We start from the raw sequence: 18,116 nt of genomic DNA, 5'->3' as shown, positions 1-18,116 counted from the left end.
ATTAGGGGATTAGAAGATCTGAAGTGCATTTCATGGTTAATTCTGACACTGCTGGTCTATTACACCTAATAATCCTGTAATAAATATAAAATGTAGTTACCTGTGGCGATTTGGGTGTGGTTTTTGAGAAGTCCACATTGAAATCGGAACATTCGACCCTTCTCAGAGCCGACAACAGAACATCTGACCTCAGCGACTCTTTGGGAGGCAGGAATTTCTCTTCATCTGAAACAGATGCATAAGATATTAAACATAGGAGTCTTTTATAAGGCGTGTTTAAAGCCTTGTTGGACAGAAATAGCTAGTTTTGTCCTTCATTTACTTAAATATTGATCTTTACCTCGTGCCCCGCCTTCTCAAATTCCAGATCTTTCCAGAGGATGCGTGTCCGATAGTGGACTGGATAAATGGACTTAGCTTTCTTTAAACTGCACTTACCTAACAGACAGCACAGACACAGAGCGGCGTCCATCTGCACGGGCGGACACCCCACGAACAGCAGCCGCGCCAGCCCCGCCAGCGCCTCGGCGCGGGACACCCCCATGCACTCTGATATGTCCGGCTCGAGGGACTTGCAGATTGCTTGGCCTGTTGGATCATTGAAAATATCGAACATTTGTAGATGTCACACCGAGCCAAAGTTTGCCTGTATGGAAGTTCTCCGTCGCGCTCGCTCTTGAGGCTGTGCGATGTGAGTAAGCGCGATGCAAAACTTTAGACACGTCTTAAATGCGCTCCGTGCTAGCCCTTCTGATAGGAAGCGGATTTGTTCCTTTAATAGGGTCCATTTTAAACGGGTATGGATTTGAATCAGGCGGATATGTAAATAAAATCGTCTTCTAGAAGAAGGAGATTTTATTTACATATCCGCCTGAAGAAGAAGAAGAAGAATAAAATCGTAAAGTGGCATTACAAATGGTTTTACGGGAAGTATCTAAATAACAGTGGCATGATAAAATGCCAATTAAAGTGATTCTATTTTGGTTATCTATGAAACTAAACTTATTTAGGTACCACCAAGTATTTATTTATTTATTTAATACTTTATTGCACAAATATGAGAAATAAGTGTACAAAAGGGTAGTATAATATATATAGTACAATACAGTAGTATACATACTGACCTAAAACAGTGTCATGTGCGGCGTAAGCATGCAGAAGCGGGAAGACGGGCATCAGGCTAGCGAGGAGACGCCACCAGCACTTCTCAGACAAGAGCATCCGTCCGCGGAGGAGATACAGCATTATCTGTTCTGCACTTGTTGACACCTGATGGGAAATATTGGGCACAAATGAGGAAGATAGTGGGACAAAAACTACGTCCTAGGTTCTGTATAAATAATTGTAAATACATAATGCCCTTATAGTTGTGTTGACTACAGTAATAAGTACTTAAATATACTGCTTCATCTATTAAAGGTTTCTCCTATAGTTTGGTCATAAAATACATGGTAAGAAATAAGTATATGTACATGTGTAGTTATATTCTTACCTCTGAAGATTCCGAGTTCAGTCCATGACAGCAGATCTCAGTCAGTATCCCGACGTCACAGAACAGCATCAAACACTTCTCGTTCTCCAAATGATCACCGTCTTCATCGACAAACACCATTTTCACAACCTCCGCCATCATCGCATAGAACCTACTCTGAACAAACTCGTTACTATGAGCCATCAGAGCTAAGGCTGTGCTCCTGGCTTCACTCCACTCCTTATCACTGAGCTCCCAGTCTTTGAGTCTTTTTAGCAGAATCTCCCCTACATCTTTCAAATAGATCTCATTGAGATGCAATTCTAATACCGGAAGGGAGTTCTTTATGCATGTTAGAACTTTCTTTGTGAGTCCGATAGAGTCTTTGTCTTTCATAAATGTGACTGCGTCCGCCATGGCTGAGAAAAGTTTCTTCAACTCTCTGTATTTGCTTTTGTACTCCTTGTTGGAAGCAGTTTCAGTAGCCTGGAATTTTATTGATTAATGTTATCATTTGCGCCGAAGCAATGCCGAAATGCGTGATAGCAATTAATTTTATGCTGTAGCCTAGACTAAAAAACGAGCCCATTCATCAGGCGTTAGCTGACAGGGTTGGCCTAAGGACTGTTCTGTCTGTTGGTTACAAATTCATCCACGGCGGTATTCAAGTTTTAGCGTGTAATAACATGTTTACGCGCCTTAATAAATTATCATCAGTCATCAATTATCATACCCATACTCACCATCAAACAGTCCCCGACCTCACCCGCCACTCTCTCATAGAACATGTCCAGTGCTGGATCTAATCTGGCGCTCTGCAAGGCGGTCACCAGTGCGGCAGGCGTGAGGGCGGAGCGCGCGGTCCACAGCATGTATACGCGCCTTAATAAAGGCCACCACTCATCATACCCATACTCACCATCAAACAGTCCCCAACATCTCCCGCCACTCCCTCATAGAACATATCCAACGCGGGGTCTAATCTGGCGCTCTGCAAGGCTGCGACTAGAGCGGCGGGCGCGAGGGCGGAACGCGCGGTCCACTGCAGCAGGCGGCGGGCGCTGGGCAGAAGCCGCAGCCACGCCAGCCGGTGTGCGTGGCGGTCGAGGGTAGAAGTGTATGATGACCTGGTGGTGGAACAGGGTTTAAATTGATCTGATACATAATATTATTTGGTATTTTTCGTGGTTAAAAGTTTTTAGTACGCATGCATGTGTGTCTATGTAGTTTCGAATCGGTTGTACCTACAACCGATTCGAATGCATTTTAGTGGGAGGTAACGTTTTTGATACATCAAATTGATTGGGAGTATGATTTAACTTTAGTTCATTTAATTTCTTAATAAGGCTTATCTCCAACGTGAGTTAGCAATGGTTCGGAAAATTAATGGGAGATTCAAGAATATCTAAGCTAATTTAAGAACATTAAGCAATGCTGAAAACAAACCTGTATTTAGTTAATAGGTCTCCAAACATTCGCATGACCATACAACTTTTGTGCGCAATATCTCTATATGTCTTGGTGTTGTGGTCCATAGTCCAGAAACTAGCATTCACACAGTCTAACAGCAAACCAATTAAACTTTCAACTAAACTAATGCAGATGTTAAGTTCATTCTGGAAGGGCGGAAACAAAACATAATGGTATAACATAAAATTCAAGCAACACAAATACAAACATAATTAAACGATCACATAAAAGCACACAAAAGAAATCCAAAAACATAAAATGTTATCAAACCATCAAAGTAGGCACAGGGCTCCCATATTAAATTGGCAAGTTCTTAAATTTATTCACTTACTAAATCCAAGCCCTCATTCTTGCCACTACCGTCAGCCAACAGCACACTTCTAGCCATGGCACCCAGGATCGTCTGGAGAGCATCCAGAGCAAATATTGGCGCCGGCAACTGTCTCAGGGCCTGCAGTCCGTCCTCCTTGCTACGGAACCCGGTCGCTTGTCGCACGTCGCTCACTATCTCCTCTAGCTCTGTGTTCACTTTGTCTTCTGACTCTTGGCCTTTGGTTATGTGGAGCTGTGGGTGAGTAGTGAGGTTAGTAGGGGCTTCTGATTTACGTTAAACGTGTGTGTCGTGACTGACGTGCACTGTGGATACAGTGTGGTGCTTGTTTGGATTTTGAAAACCAAATAAGTATTATGTTTAGTAAAAAAGTTAGTAGTTCCTACAATGGTCCTAATTTATACCTTATCAGCCTCATGTATCAGGTCCAGACAGTACAGCTGCTTCAGCCGCGAGGTGAGGGCGCGCGTCACACACAACAGTACATGCAGTGGCTCTGACAACTTGCCGCCGTTGCCTCGCTCCAATATGGCTAGTAAATACTGAAAATATTGCCTAGATATAAAAAGTGTCTTAGAGAATGTTTCATATATTTGATTGATGATGAAAGTGATGTAATACAGGATCTGAAGCCAAAAGGGAAGTATATGTATAAATAGGTATCCTTAAAGCTAATGAAGGCTATGCAGGGTTTCCAAATACATTGTAAATTAGTAGTAGTTACGAATTTATTACCTGAATAATACTGGGCCTATTCAGAAATATTTCAGCTGGAAAATCCCTAAGGAAGACATCTCTTATAAAACGACAGCACCGTCTAGTAGACTTGAGCAGATTCAGAGCATCTTCAATCAGAAGTATTGTCTTAGTGTCTGATGTTCCCATATTGGCCCATGGAAACAGTAGAATCTTTATGCCATCACAGGTTTTTGAACTGAAATAATATAATAATTATTTAAGATTAGGTTACACATCTAAAATCTCTATGTTAGTTTATCTTTCATTCTTCACTAGTCATTCATACTATTTGGGTATGGTTACTATAGATAGGCTTACTTTATAATTTTTTACCTATTATGAATAATGGTATATGTAATTCATATTAGTGATGAATAACATAGATGAACTCATACTTACATGCTACATCTATTAATATTAATTTCGTCATGGGATTCTGAAGATGCCTGTGAAGATTGGTAGTTAGCACCAAGGCAGTCATTGTCAGCACTTGATCCATCATCGCAATCAGAGCTGAAAGCAATCAATGAAACTTATAATAAGTTGTATTTGTTACAATTATATTGATTAGAAAAATCTCATATTTTCACTTAAGTATTTAAAGATATTTATATTTTTTTCAGTTAGCTGATTTAATGCAGAAGCGGTGTAATCTGTGTAATGTTAACAAAGGAAAACTATTGATGGGGGCTTTATTGACCTTTATGTAATATCCTTGCAGCACTATACAATAGGCTGCTTGCATATATTGCAGATATTGCTGACATAAATTGCATGTATGCCACACCATATTATGCTTTGAACAAACACTACACAGCTATGATTACCTACCTGGTTCCAGAAGGTATATTCAAATGTGGAACAGAAAGACTCTCTTGTGACTGTACAGTGTTCAGAAATCGTAAAGTATCAATAACATCATCATAAAGTTCTGCCGCATGTGGGTCTAGCTTGTCACTTAGCTTGTTCAGTTCTGAAAGAAGCTTTTTCAGTCCATATTCCTTAACTATGTATGTCCCTGATTGTGTCTGTGAAAGAGATAATAAATAGTTACCATCATATTACAGTTATAAAAGTATTAAAAGTAGTTTAAATTTTATGAGGATAATACTTATGAAGCCATGGTGTAAATTAGGGCATGCAATACCGCAATACCGGTATTCGTAATACCGGTATTAGGGACAAAATTCACGCTTTTTTCAATACCGGTATTGAAAGTTAATACCGGTATTGAAGTAATACCGGAATCGGACTTTTTTAGGCTATAATAAAGCGATTAAGATATAGTATTCCTATGTACTGTGAAAGCGCACTTGTTTCCAACCGTTTGATGCAGTTTTCGGTCGTTTGATATCTATTGTTGACCATGCGTAAACGGCCACTGGATGTAAAAATAATATTTTTTTGTAAAATTTAAACTCTAATACTCAATTCTCGTAAAAATCTATTACAAAAAACTGAATTTCATTGCTTTTTCTCGTTTTATTTTGACGTATACGACCTTTAATCACATTATATGCCATTTATTACAAGGAAATCTAATACCGGTATTAATACCGGGATCCCGGTATTGAGTTGCAATACCGGAACTCAATACCGGTATTGAAAATAGTTCCGGTATTGCATGCCCTAGTGTAAATCAACATTAAACTCAAAAAAAACAGCTGATAGTGGTGGTGCTTATTAACTCATAGGCTGATTACCTTTATAATTTTCAAAAGCAGGTATAAAGCCTCCTGCTGATTGGACGGTTGCTCCACGTGAAACCAGGCCAGCAGGGATTCCAACAGGTGTCGGGTTCCCGCCAATTCATCGTCTAGCTGCCAACCCAACTCTAATTTGGCTATTAACAGCTTCAAGGCACGCTCACGAATCTCCTTCAAAGGATGGCCTAGAATAATCAAATAACAAGGGCATAAAATCGGTTGAGACTTTTTCAATAGATAAAAGTTTTGAATAGACATTTACCGAGCTTCTTGATGTATGATGATAATATTTCGGTGGTATTCATTTCATGGCCGTTAATTGTAAAGCCTGAATTTCAGAGACCACGCCACATTGTATAAAATAAGTCGAGTTAATGTAATTTAATTCTATGGTTTTTGTGTTTGTTTATCTTTTTGAATTTGAAAATATTGTGACTTTTTCGCTTTTTGACAAGCACAACAACCTTTACTGACAATGACATTGACATGACAATTTGTTTTTTTTTTTCATCTTTGTCTATGGTAAAACATGTATTCTGTGGAATATGGCACGCGATTCCGTAGAATAAGGAGTCACATACAGCGATGCATGGGCAAAACCCAAGAAAAATGATTTTGGTATGCGGGTTTTTGTTTTTATGTCTTTCTCCTGGTTCTAAGCAGTTAAATTGGTTCCATTAGTCTATGGTTCAGCTGTTCGTTTTTGAGTTATAAATACAAAGTTAAACTTTATAGTTTCAAACCCCCTGCCCATATCCTGTCACAGGTTTGCTGCCACACACTACCCAGGATTTCTGACTGCTAACGTTTCACTAGCGCCTCTAGTTAATAGTGTCGGCCGGTCGTTTGTCGTGGACATGACACACCATTTTACCCACCTACAGCGTGAAGTGAGTCCTTAAAAACTTAAACGATTATGCAGATCTGGGCTCCCGCAAGTACTTGCACGTAATATGTAACATGATGCGGTTCAGGTAAAGCGTGCGAATAATCGAGTGCGATAAATGAGACTCATTTATCAAAAGATTCTTCAGTTGCATCAATTGCTAAGAATAATAACAGCTTCGCGCTTTGGTCACAACACAGATTATGTTTGTCTATGGTCTGACACTGATAAATCAGTTGTCAACTTGACACTTGATTGACTGTCAACCTGTCATCTGTCATACCCTACCTGTCAACATTTTATTTACGAAAATTCGCAAATATTTTTTTCATTCGGGAAAATCATATATTTATCATTATTGCAATATATCTAGAACATGTATTACAGTAGATATTTCATATAATATTCGTTCGAGTAATATAATACAAGGTAAGGTACTAAGTACAAGTAAATAAAGTAATTTTTACAAACAAAAATATGTAGTATTTTGTAACCAAGTAGTTTGCACAATCATTGGCTTAAAAACTTATATGAACTAATTATTTTCAGATGGCTGATATCAAATCTATGCTTAAAGAAGCTAGAAAACTTGTAGATGAGAAAAACTTCAAGGAAGCTCAAGAATGCTGCAAGAATATTCTTCGTAAGGATAAACAAAATTACTTAGCTTTAGTTCTTCTCGGGAAGTCTCTTCAAGATGCTGAACAAGCTCCACTGGCATACCAGAAAGCTATAGCTTGTAAACCAGATCAACCACTAGCTTGGCAAGGCCTTGCCAACTACTATGAGAGGCAAAATGGCTCTACTGGTACAAACAAATTATTATCAACTTATGCTGAAATATTGAAACTTCAAATTGACACTGAGAAAGCATTAGAAGTGGTTTCCAAGGTTGGTCAACTGGGTTCTTCCATGAAAGAAAATGAGTGTTTGGGTATCCTACTTGATTATGTGCAGAACAACACATTAGAGAGTAAAGTGAAAGGTACTGCTGAGTTCCAAATTAAAGAAATGCTTAAACATGGTGTGAAATGTGAACAAGGACAGATACCTATTGTTTTGAACATATTGAATGAAATGATGACTCAAAATCCTAATGAAATAGAACTTCTATATGTAAAAGTAATCTTTCAAAGAGAGAACTTTGTGGAAGCTGCTGAAGAAGTAATCAATTTACACTTTTTCCCAAATAATCCTGTAGTGAGGGAATGGATTTGTAATGAATTGTGTAAGAAGTTTGTTGAAAAAGATTCATTTCAAGGACTGGACATTCAAAAACATGTTGATATTATCATCAAAGGCATTGAAACCTCTAAACCAGCTTCATTGTTAAAAAGTATTATTTGTTATGAGCAATCAAACTACCTAGATTCCTATAAACTATGTGTTCCACTAGTGAACTATGTGCAGCCAAACATTATTGAAGCTACTTTCATTATAAGATGCTCAATCAAATTGAAAAATTGGCCTATCACTCAAAAACTTGCAATGAACTTCTTAACTAAAGTTATTGATGACCAGTTCAGTATGCAGTTAAAGAAGTATCTGTTTTTCTCTCTAGCTAAGCAGCAAAAATGGGAACAAGCTTTGAGTGCTGTTAAAGGGTTGCCCTTTGAAGGTTTACATACAGGTGAACAAGCATTATTTGCTGAATGTCAAATACAACTATGTAAGGATGCAAGTGCTGCTCTAGATAAACTTCAAGGAACAACTTATTACTTACCACTTCAGGCCCTTCAACTTCTGAAGCAAAATAAATACAGCGAAGTCATAAAATTACTTGAAGAGCCACACACAGACCCAATCTGCCTATTTTTCTTGGGGAAAGCACATTGGGAACTCAAACAGTATGAGTTGTGTCACCTGAATCTACTGAAATCTGCAAAACTCAACCCAGAACATTCAGATACTTTCTTGTACCTGGGCCACTTTTACAGATATCATATTCAGGATCTGGAGAAAGCCAAGAAGTGCTATGAAAAAGCAAACAATCTGAATGGATATGACAGTGAAATAGTCAAGAATCTCAGTGAAATCTATACAGATTTAGGTCAACGGGAGAATGATTATGGCTTACTAACCAAAGCTGTTGAAAAACTTGATGTGAATGAGGGCTGGATTCATTTCAGAATAGGGCTACATCACTTGAGTAAAAGAGATTGGGAAAATGCAATAATATACTTTAGAAATGTTATTAAACAGGAACAAAACAATTCTACTGCTTTAGAGTGTTTAGCTGATGCATATTTCTCAAGAGGTTCATATGTTTCAGCTCTACGTGCCTACCATAGAGTCATTGAGTTAAATCCCACAAAAGCCTTGCATTGTCTGACCAGAAATGGTTACATTCATTCTTTACTGACACAGTATGAAGATGCTATAGCAACATTTCGAAAAGTACTTCTGATGGATGCTTCATCTATATTAGCACTAAAAGGCATAGCTGAAACTTGGATGAGAATAGCTAAAAAGAAAGTAGCAGCCAAGCTATTTGGTGCTGCTAGAGACTGTGCCCAGCAAGCTGTAGATTATGTATCTAAGGCTTTATCGCAAAATAAAAACTATGCTTGCCTTTGGAAAATCTTAGGAGACACTTTAATGTTTATGACTAAGTTTCCAACCAAATATGCATTTGTGTACTTTAATTCAACATTCAAGAATGACAACAAAGATAATAGCGATAAAAAGGGAAAGCTAGACATATTTCCTCAAGCTATAGCATGCTATTCTCTAATAGCAAAACAAAAGCAACAGTCAACATCATATGATTTAGCTTCTGCTTACCTTGAATATTACAAGCAGTCCAGCAAAGATGTCAATGGTTGTGTCGCATTTAACCTGACTATAGCATCTATCAAAAAGAAGCCATATCTATCGAGGAACTGGGATCTACTTGGGAAGATCTGTTGGAACATGAAGAAATATAGCCTGGCTCAACATTGTTTCATAAAAGCACTGTCACTCACTCGCAAATGGTCTGTAGCCAAGATTTGGTGTAACTTGGGAACCTTGTATGTGAAACTGAAACACTACAAGATTGCTAATTACTGTTACTGGAGGGGGCAGTCTACACTACCTTCATACCCTCAGAGTTGGATAGGTCAGGGACTCATTGCTGAACAAATACGTGAAGAGGAAGCCATGGACTTATTCCGACATGCATGTCGCCTCGGGTACCACCAAGAATGTGCCCTCGGCTATGCTGACTGGGTGTGCCGCACTCTCAAGAAGAGTAATACAGACACTGCTGACTTTAAATATGTTATTGAGGGCCTACATGCAATACCTTATGCTATGGACCTTATTGAGTGGTACTCTTGTTTTGAACCTGAAAGTGCCTTTGCTTGTACAGTTCAAGGAATCTTGCAAGAAAGATCTGGATTACTAGAAGCCGCATACAAATCTTATGAGAAAGCCTTTAGATATGCACCAGACGATAAGAAGAATATTACTTTGCTCAATATGGGCCGCATACTTTTAAGGTTGCATAAATATGAAGAAGCAATTTTAGTTTATAAGGCAATCACAGAAGCCAGTTTAAATTCTGCTTGTGGATTAGCACTGGCACTGTTCAAGAAGGGACTCTATGAAGAATCCTACTCTGCTTACGACACAGCACTGCATTGGCTCAGCAATAATGATGCTGACAAAGCTGACCTCCTAGTAGCGATGGCTGGGATCATGTACATGTTCAAGGGCCTTGATGACGCTAAAACAATTCTATTCCACAGTATACAGGTCGCGCAGCAGAAGCCTACCGCGAACAGTCTATTTTCTATATGTGCACTGGGCCTGATCCATACAGACGATAGTTTGTCGAAGCTAGCTGTGAGTGAGTTGAAAAAGTATGAGAAGGACGAAAAACTGAGCACAGACATAGGTTTCTTGAAATCCTATCTTCTGCTGTGTGAAGTTGGAGTGGAAAGGGCTATAAAGTGTTTGAGCGAGACGCTGCACGACCACCCCAGCAATGCGATGCTGTGGTTCTTCCTCGCGCAGTACTGCCTGCGGGACGGGTACCGCGCGCGCGTGGCCAGCTGCAGCGCGCAGCGTGCCCTGTGCGCCGCGCGCGCCCACAACCACACTGCCGAGTCACCCAAAATACTCGCCACAGCCAGCATTGCCGAACATGTAGCTGGAAACAAACTAAAAGCGCTCACTCTGGCGAAGCAAGGTCTGCACATGTACCCGCAAACAGCCGAAATTTGGGCGGCATTATTATTTTCTATGCAGTCAAACATTGCATTTGTTGAAAAGAAAAAATGGATGATTGGTGCAGCTGGGCACATGAGAAGCCAATTAGAGATAACCGCACCATTAAGCAAATGGGCTGGTGTCCTTGAAAAGAAGCTAACTGCTGCATAGATTCTGAATATAATAATTAGGTATATGCAATAGGTAAAAAAGTGTAAATCTACCTATACAAATAATAATGTAGATATAAGTTTTACAAATAAAAAGTCAAAAATAAGTAAAAATCTTTTTATTACATCAATAGTTTTACTGAGCTTCACTAGACACAGTTATCCGATACTCTCCTATAAACAGCTAAAAACTTTTCTCCTTGATTTCTTGTTACCTTCTGACCTTCCTCTGTACTCTCGTAAAGTTTTTCCACTATTGGATCAGCTTTCTGAAAATATAAAAGAGTAGAATTCAATTCCACTAATTTAACTGTGCATGGCTGGTGTTTAACTGTAATTAATGTTAAACTGTAAAAGGCTAACAAAACTTGGACATATGTGAAATATGCAAGTATGAATTTGATGTGCACACAAAAACCAATACTCTCAATAAAATAGTCACTCCATCTCAATACACACAGGTGTTGTAATAAATATTTTTTAATGAGGTGAAGTCATAAATAATGGACAATATAAATAGGTAGTTCTTACCAACTGTTCCTCAGGAATTCTCTCAAATAAAGGATGTTCATCTAGATGTGTAACCATCCATTCATGCAAATCCTTCACATCAGTTATAGTGTAAACAATACCCTGTAATAATATAAATGTGTATTAAAAATATAAAATACAAACAGTTATACTGACAATTTCAAAAGTGGAAACCAAAGGTTAACATATGAAATTATAATTCATCTATCAAAAAAAGAGCTGTGAGAACTTAAACTTGTGGAGTGGAATCCAGGTAGGATAGTGGTTAGGCCATCAAATAAAGTAAAAATAAAAAACCAACCTGCTCAGCCAATACATATGCATATTCAGATAACAACCACTTATTGATAATACGCCACTTGTGTTTTGCTTTCTTGAAATGTGGGTCAGGGTACAAGAAAAACATTTTTTGAAGCTGAAAAACAACATAATTTCATAGTTGATCACCTCACATAATCAATATTGTATCAGATTGTCTCCCAATTGATTGATAAAAATTACCTGTCCTTTATGAAAAAAGTTTGGCAGATATTTCATAGCATTAGTCCTCAGCACAGCAACATTTTGATATTGGTCTGGGTTTTGCAATCGTAATGCTTTAATGCGATCATTAACATAATCTGATACTTTTACTCTAATCTCAAGACCCAACATTAAATTTTCCGGAAACATAGAAGACAGTGTAACTGAAACAAAAATTTCAAATAAGATTTCATTAAATTCTAATGTGTTGCATTCAATACATGAACATGGAAAAATATCATAGAATGCCCATGGGACTGAAAATGTTGATGCATAAGTGGATGATAATAGCTGGATATGGAAGAGTGGTGCTTATATGTATTGTTCCACAACTTTCCTTGCCTATACTTTGTCCACATAGGACAGTGGGAAACCAATTATGATATTAACATTTATGTATATTTTTATTAGTAGCAGTCATCAAATTTATAGGCAATATTTAATTAAATTGATATTTACCAAGCAACCCTCCATAGCCACAACCCACATCGAGAAATTCAACCCTTTTCTCCCCTTGTTTTACAATGGGGTACAGTTCTGACCAATCATACTCATCAGGATGCGCAGGGCTGAAAGAATAGATGATATAAAGATTATTAATCAATTCATGCTGTAAATAAAATCAAAAGTTACTTATATCAAGAAGTTACTAACTATTCAAAACAATGATCAGCGATAGGGTTAGAATGCGCCCGCTGTCTGTAATATTTTTTTTGGGGTAAAGACATGATTACTGTTTGCACTAGACACAAAAATTGTTTTAATCACTACTGTAAAAACATATTTATTTCATAATTAAATAAATTTCGCCACACAAAACATAACCTCGCTAAACCTTGCTTATTTCAATATTTATTTGTCACTTTTAAAAAGTAATCTGTGACTAGGACTTCACAGACGATAGAATGTAATGCTACCACCCCACTTGGCTATTCGTATTTGCTAAAACAAAAGACATTGTACTCTACTAACATGCTACTAACAATGTCTTTGGCTATACTATAACTGCCACGGCCACGATCTCGCCACGATGCATGTGTGGTGCACGGTTTCTAACGACCAAAAAATTACAAAATACAGGGGCTGTGGTAGGTACGAGAATGTAGAGAGAGCTTACAATAAACCATAGAATAGCTTATAGAAATATGAAGTGTAAATGTCTACAACTGTCAGTGTCAGGAGAGGAGCCTAAAATATTTTTCAAAAATGACTAACATTTTACATTTTCAATAATTTAAATGAAAAATTATCAAATAAACGACGAAATTGTTTTTACAAGATAATGATTACAATGTTAAACTAATATAGGTGTATTTATTGTGACAAGTGGTAAACAGGGGAAACGACGGCAACGGTGGTTATAATATTTTGTTTGGGTAAGTTAAGTTGCAGTTATTTTTCAATAATTTATGAAACAAAGAACTATGTAAGTTAGACAAAAATACAGAATTTACAACATTCAGATACTAATTGCATTATGTTGGACTGATGACAAAGCAGGTAGGTCACATATCATGAATATCATTATAGAATTGGTGGATTGTTATGCAGATTATTGGGTAGACATGTATTTTTGTTACACCCAGTAGGTACTTATCTGCTGGTGTGAATCATCTGCACTTTTAATTTAATGAGGTTATTCATACAATTACAGACTATCTTGTGTTTTACATGTACTATTACTCAGTGATGATAGATCTTAACTCTTGAAAAATAGGTTCATTCTATTATCTACAGATGTAGTCTACACCAAAATATACTTTAAAAGTGGGATATTTTTATACAATAGTGTAAGAAAAAAATGGAATATCCGGTTGAGGCAAGCATCTTTTAAATCAACAGTTCTATGAGTTTATGGTTAATTTATATTTAAATAGAAAACAAACAGTATAAATAGATAAATAAGTAATTATAAACGAACCAATACTATTATTATTATATTGTTATAAAATCAGAAAGGGCATAACATAAATAGTTCCCACAGTAGTACACATAGGTTGCATTTTGATACATATAATGCAGTTGGCACCAAGGTCTACCACACGGTTTGTGCTCTTCCTTAAAAAAACAAATACTTACAATCATTAAATTTTATCTTCTGTAAAATTAGTAAGGATAGTATGATTGCACAGACATTGAACTTCATCTTCATTCATTCTTTCATTTCTTCTCCGAAGTACTCCTTGTGACTCAAGGTTCAAATCATATCTAAAGGTGTAGGCTTTGTGTGGTGTTGAGGTTAGTGTGACTAGTTTGAGGATAATTGCTTATTACTACCTACCTATATTGTAGGAAGGTTAATGATTTCACTTGAGGTCAAGGCTTAATCTTGGCTTGCTTTTCAACATTGTAAGTACATAACTAGTGTACATAACATTGTATTTTACAAGCCGCATGTCCTCAAGAGCACATACATTACATTTCACTACAAGTTTCGTAAAGTTGAAGTTGTATGCGATAAAAACAGAAAGCGCGTGGCGTTGTTTTGACGTCGGCGTCGTATCGTACCCACGTGCGCGGCCGGACGCGCGCCGCCGCCGCCGCCGCCGCAGTCTGCGAGTGTTAGCCCTCGCGCCTCGTCGCCGCCGCGCCACTCCCGCGCGACATGCCGCGACAACAACACGCCGCGACAGTACCAGTGCTAGTGCAGTGAGCATGATGAGGAAGTCGGACTCGCAGGGGAGCGTGCGCGGCGCGCGCTCCTCGCGGCTCATGGACTCCGTGTCCTCAGACGAGGGTCCGGAGACGGAGCGGCTGCTGGCGGCGCAGCTCCCGCCCGGGCTGGTCCAGGCCCGTCGGCAGTCCCTCACCGCGCCGCCCTCGCCCACCGACTCGCGCAAGAAGATCCCGCGACACCACAACTACATGAACCACCTGCACCACTTCATCCACTGGAGGGACATCTGGGGCGGTGAACCCCACACCAAGGGCCAAGAGGTACCGAGGTCACTGAACTCCATAACCACTCTCTGCCCGGCCTCTTGCATGGTGCTCTCACATAATTGCCCTGTTGATGTTGTACGGTTATGTGTGATGTAATGCTCACCAACAGCATTGGCTGTTTAATGTACCCTGTGTCTAATGTCTTACAATAAGTCAGCAGAAGTAAATAACGTTATTTCCACCTTATTTACGAAACTATAATAATATGACAATTGTGAAGAAGGTGTATGTTTATGCAACATTTTGACGAAAGCGGCTGTTATCGCACTTCGACTCTTTTAATATACATTTTTATCTTCCCCACATTCAACATTTGTTTTGCAAGCTCAATGCTAAAGTATGTACCTAACTACTCGTATATACGATATCAGATGTAAATGTCAATGAAGGATCCTCTCAATTGAGTCTCCCATTGATGAAAGTGTCAATTCACGTCTGTCGCGTTCATTGTTCACTAGCGGAGTTATTAGCAGTTGTCGTGTTGTGCTCCAGTTTCGCATCGGAAGCCTGTATGTGTACCTGCTCTCGGCCTGCCATATTTTATTTGGCACACCACTTGAGTCAACTTTAATTTGTACTACAGAATTCTCTTGATATTACATAAGCGCATTGCAATGACAGCTATGCATGCGTTACACACATCAGCTGAAGCAGTTAGCATTCTATGGATTAGAGAATTATCAAAGCGTGGCCAACTCTGAACATTAGAATACTTTATTGTTGGCCGGGCTATAGTCTTAACTAGTGGTAATCATGGCAAACGAATTGCGTGCTCCCAGCTCATTTAAACAAATGAACAAACATCACACGCATGTCGCATGGCCCGTGTTCTCTTGATAGAGCTTGAAAGTTGTTGAAACTCTCTCCTGTCCTGACTTATCACAAAGATCCAAATCAGCTGTTCCGTGCTGATTATCATTTTTCTTGTCAACCTTATCTTGTTTGGAAAACGTAAGGTCTCTTCTTACAGAAATGTTTTTGAAATGGCCGTGGGATATTTGCAATGGCATGTACTTACAGTATTCTTTGTGCAAGATGGCTTGTTATCACTACCGGTGTCGCCACGTTTACAAACATTAATTATACTGTAATAATATGACGAGTAGTGTCCACACGGTCGTGTTCTGAGAACGGTAATATTAATTGCGTTCTGCCGAGCACGAGGTGGATTAATATGCGGAACACGGAGTTTATGTGTCATGCGGGTGCTACTATTGTTAAATCCCCGATGTGAAACATGCCGTTAAGTGTTATTACCGCCATCATAAATCGCCGTGTTATTAGCGATCGTATTGGCAGCAGCGTCCACCCGCGGGCCTTGACCAATCATCGGGAAAGTATCTGCGGGATTCGATTTGATTTTGGCGATGACATATCGCTATGTGTTTCCGAAGTGTTGGGGGCTTTGGCTACCGAGACCCAAGACTTTAACTTGTAGTTTAAAATATGTTATTCTTTCTGTCGAGTCTAGTATCTACGTTACTGCCCGTTTGGTCCAAAGAACCATTCAACTAATTTGTATCAATGGCAGTCCGCTACGTCGGAAAAGTTTTAGCTGAAGATTTATAGCTGTCGATGCGCGTGATTCATTTTTGGCACGATTGTGTCCGATAGCGTTTTAATTATCACTCACTCGGAACCGAAGCCCTTGTAACGGTTCGTACTGAAGTCACCTGTGACGATGACGGCACGGACCACAACTCCAAAACTATAAAATATACGATGAGATAGAGAATAGAGCCTTCTCTAAAGTACTCCTTGATTCCTTATTATTTATTGGCTGTTCCCGCAAGCTTCCCATCGCCTTTAAAAGCTTTCCCGTGGAAATTCAACGATAAAAAGTGTTAATCCAAGGAGTCAGCTACCTCAATACCAAATTTCATTAAAATCGGTTCTGCCGTTTTGACATGAAGAAGTAACAAACATACACACATACTCACAAAGTTATTAGTAGGATGAAATATTACTATACATACTTTGTAATAACTTTACCTTAGCAACACAATGGCATTGTCGTGCAGGCATAAAAACTATTTATCATGATGTTTTAACATCCAGAAAATGTCTCAAATGCATGAAAAATCTCACACAGTGCCAAATATAGCAAATTTGCAATATTTGGTTGTCATTTTAATGCTAATTTATTCACATCGGTTCAGCTTCGTAGAAACAAGCAGGCAGGCATAACATATCAATTATATGAAAAAGACACCATTGTGCTTTAAATACCGTCCGTGTAAATTATATCAACCATCGACAGTGCTTTGAAGGTTATTGTCGATCACTTGTGCATAACATTGTGCTGTGATAATTTCTGCCAGTATTCTGCCCAACCCGCCCAACCTTAGACCATTACGTGGTATAGAATAAGGGCGACTTGCTGCAAACATTTAAACGAAATTAAGTCTATTGCTTTCCTTGCTTTGACAGCCCAGGTAGCACACTGGCTGATTAGATGTCGAACCTGCCTCTTATTTAAGTGTAAAAACGTCATATAAGATGTTTAATGGTTTTCGTACCTACCATAGGCTGTTATAACGCTTTGAAATAAGTTAGTTAAAAAATGGTTGGTAAAAGGTACATCTAAAATACGTAATTAAGCTATGGGCTGTATACGAGTTCATATTTAGTGTTTTATAACGTTTTTTGCTGTTGAATGGCTGAAAAATATTATTTTATAACGCCAGCTGGTTAACAGTACGGACCAGTGGTGTTCTAACGCTAAAAGCTGGTGTATCATCTTGAATGCATCTTCTATCAAGCCTTTACACTACTTGTGGTTTATTTTAAAACCAATAGCCAGACGGCTGGTTAAAACTGTATAAGAAATACTTTAAACAACCTGCAGCTGCTTAAAATACGTCAAAGTATAATCTTATTACTCTTGAAGCTGTAAACGGGTATCGAATCGTTTATTTTAGCAGCTTGGGTTGCAAAGCTGTTTTGTGTAATTTTACAAGTGTCTTATAATTCTTATAGAAACTTAGTGTCATTTATGCGTACTATTATAAAGATTATCACATCATGAAACTTGTTGCTCTTGATGACTCCCTTTTACAGCTTTTCTTCCCAACATTACTATCTTTTTTTAAGACTGTATATTAGGTCAAGCGCGAGCAGAAAATATTAATAACGGGTGTTCCGTAGAAATAGT

At 38.5% G+C, this 18,116-nt stretch overlaps 3 protein-coding genes across 3 annotated transcripts in view; 1 reads left to right on the top strand and 2 right to left on the bottom strand.

The window, feature by feature from the left end:
• LOC105395717 (rotatin) overlaps nucleotides 1-6,097 on the bottom strand; it is a 31,575-nt gene extending 25,478 nt beyond the window's left edge. The window contains exons 1-13 of the mRNA XM_048623750.1: nucleotides 5,979-6,097; nucleotides 5,714-5,901; nucleotides 4,842-5,038; nucleotides 4,410-4,523; nucleotides 4,008-4,206; nucleotides 3,677-3,814; nucleotides 3,273-3,506; nucleotides 2,918-3,087; nucleotides 2,391-2,598; nucleotides 1,493-1,957; nucleotides 1,125-1,269; nucleotides 439-588; nucleotides 101-225 (exon numbers count right to left, since the gene is read on the bottom strand). Coding sequence (XP_048479707.1) covers nucleotides 101-225; nucleotides 439-588; nucleotides 1,125-1,269; nucleotides 1,493-1,957; nucleotides 2,391-2,598; nucleotides 2,918-3,087; nucleotides 3,273-3,506; nucleotides 3,677-3,814; nucleotides 4,008-4,206; nucleotides 4,410-4,523; nucleotides 4,842-5,038; nucleotides 5,714-5,901; nucleotides 5,979-6,021 — 2,376 coding nt within the window. The 5' untranslated portion in view covers nucleotides 6,022-6,097. The remainder of the gene's footprint in view (nucleotides 1-100; nucleotides 226-438; nucleotides 589-1,124; nucleotides 1,270-1,492; nucleotides 1,958-2,390; nucleotides 2,599-2,917; nucleotides 3,088-3,272; nucleotides 3,507-3,676; nucleotides 3,815-4,007; nucleotides 4,207-4,409; nucleotides 4,524-4,841; nucleotides 5,039-5,713; nucleotides 5,902-5,978) is intronic.
• An 820-nt stretch (nucleotides 6,098-6,917) lies between these two features.
• LOC105389394 (tetratricopeptide repeat protein 37) lies at nucleotides 6,918-10,983 on the top strand. Its single transcript, XM_011560498.3, has 2 exons — nucleotides 6,918-7,031; nucleotides 7,152-10,983. Exon 2 carries the CDS (start codon nucleotides 7,152-7,154, stop codon nucleotides 10,965-10,967), a length of 3,816 nt encoding a protein of 1,271 aa, XP_011558800.3. The 5' UTR covers nucleotides 6,918-7,031; the 3' UTR covers nucleotides 10,968-10,983.
• An 87-nt stretch (nucleotides 10,984-11,070) lies between these two features.
• On the bottom strand, nucleotides 11,071-12,883 carry LOC105389404 (tRNA (guanine-N(7)-)-methyltransferase). The gene is made up of 6 exons (XM_011560510.3): nucleotides 12,674-12,883; nucleotides 12,479-12,588; nucleotides 11,999-12,183; nucleotides 11,799-11,912; nucleotides 11,498-11,599; nucleotides 11,071-11,235 (listed from the first exon to the last, which is right to left on the bottom strand). The coding sequence occupies exons 1-6, from the start codon at nucleotides 12,745-12,747 to the stop codon at nucleotides 11,116-11,118; spliced, it is 705 nt and encodes a 234-aa protein (XP_011558812.3). The 5' UTR covers nucleotides 12,748-12,883; the 3' UTR covers nucleotides 11,071-11,115.
• Between the last annotated feature and the right edge of the window lie 5,233 nt (nucleotides 12,884-18,116).

The sequence above is a fragment of the Plutella xylostella genome, chromosome 10, assembly GCF_932276165.1.
Source record: "Plutella xylostella chromosome 10, ilPluXylo3.1, whole genome shotgun sequence".
NCBI classification, from domain to species: domain Eukaryota; kingdom Metazoa; phylum Arthropoda; class Insecta; order Lepidoptera; family Plutellidae; genus Plutella; species Plutella xylostella.
This window is presented reverse-complemented; position numbering and strand designations above follow the sequence as displayed.

Bases quoted from the DNA above. Each gene is read 5' to 3' on its own strand.
- LOC105389394 (XM_011560498.3), top strand. From the start codon at position 7,152: ATGGCTGATATCAAATCTATGCTTAAAGAAGCTAGAAAACTTGTAGAT.
- LOC105389404 (XM_011560510.3), bottom strand. From the start codon at position 12,747: ATGTCTTTACCCCAAAAAAAATATTACAGACAGCGGGCGCATTCTAAC. The intron at 12,184-12,478 runs GTAAATATCAAT...TTTTTGTTTCAG, and splicing joins TGGCTATGGAGGGTTGCTTG to TTACACTGTCTTCTATGTTT. The intron at 11,600-11,798 runs GTTGGTTTTTTA...ATATTATTACAG, and splicing joins CATATGTATTGGCTGAGCAG to GGTATTGTTTACACTATAAC.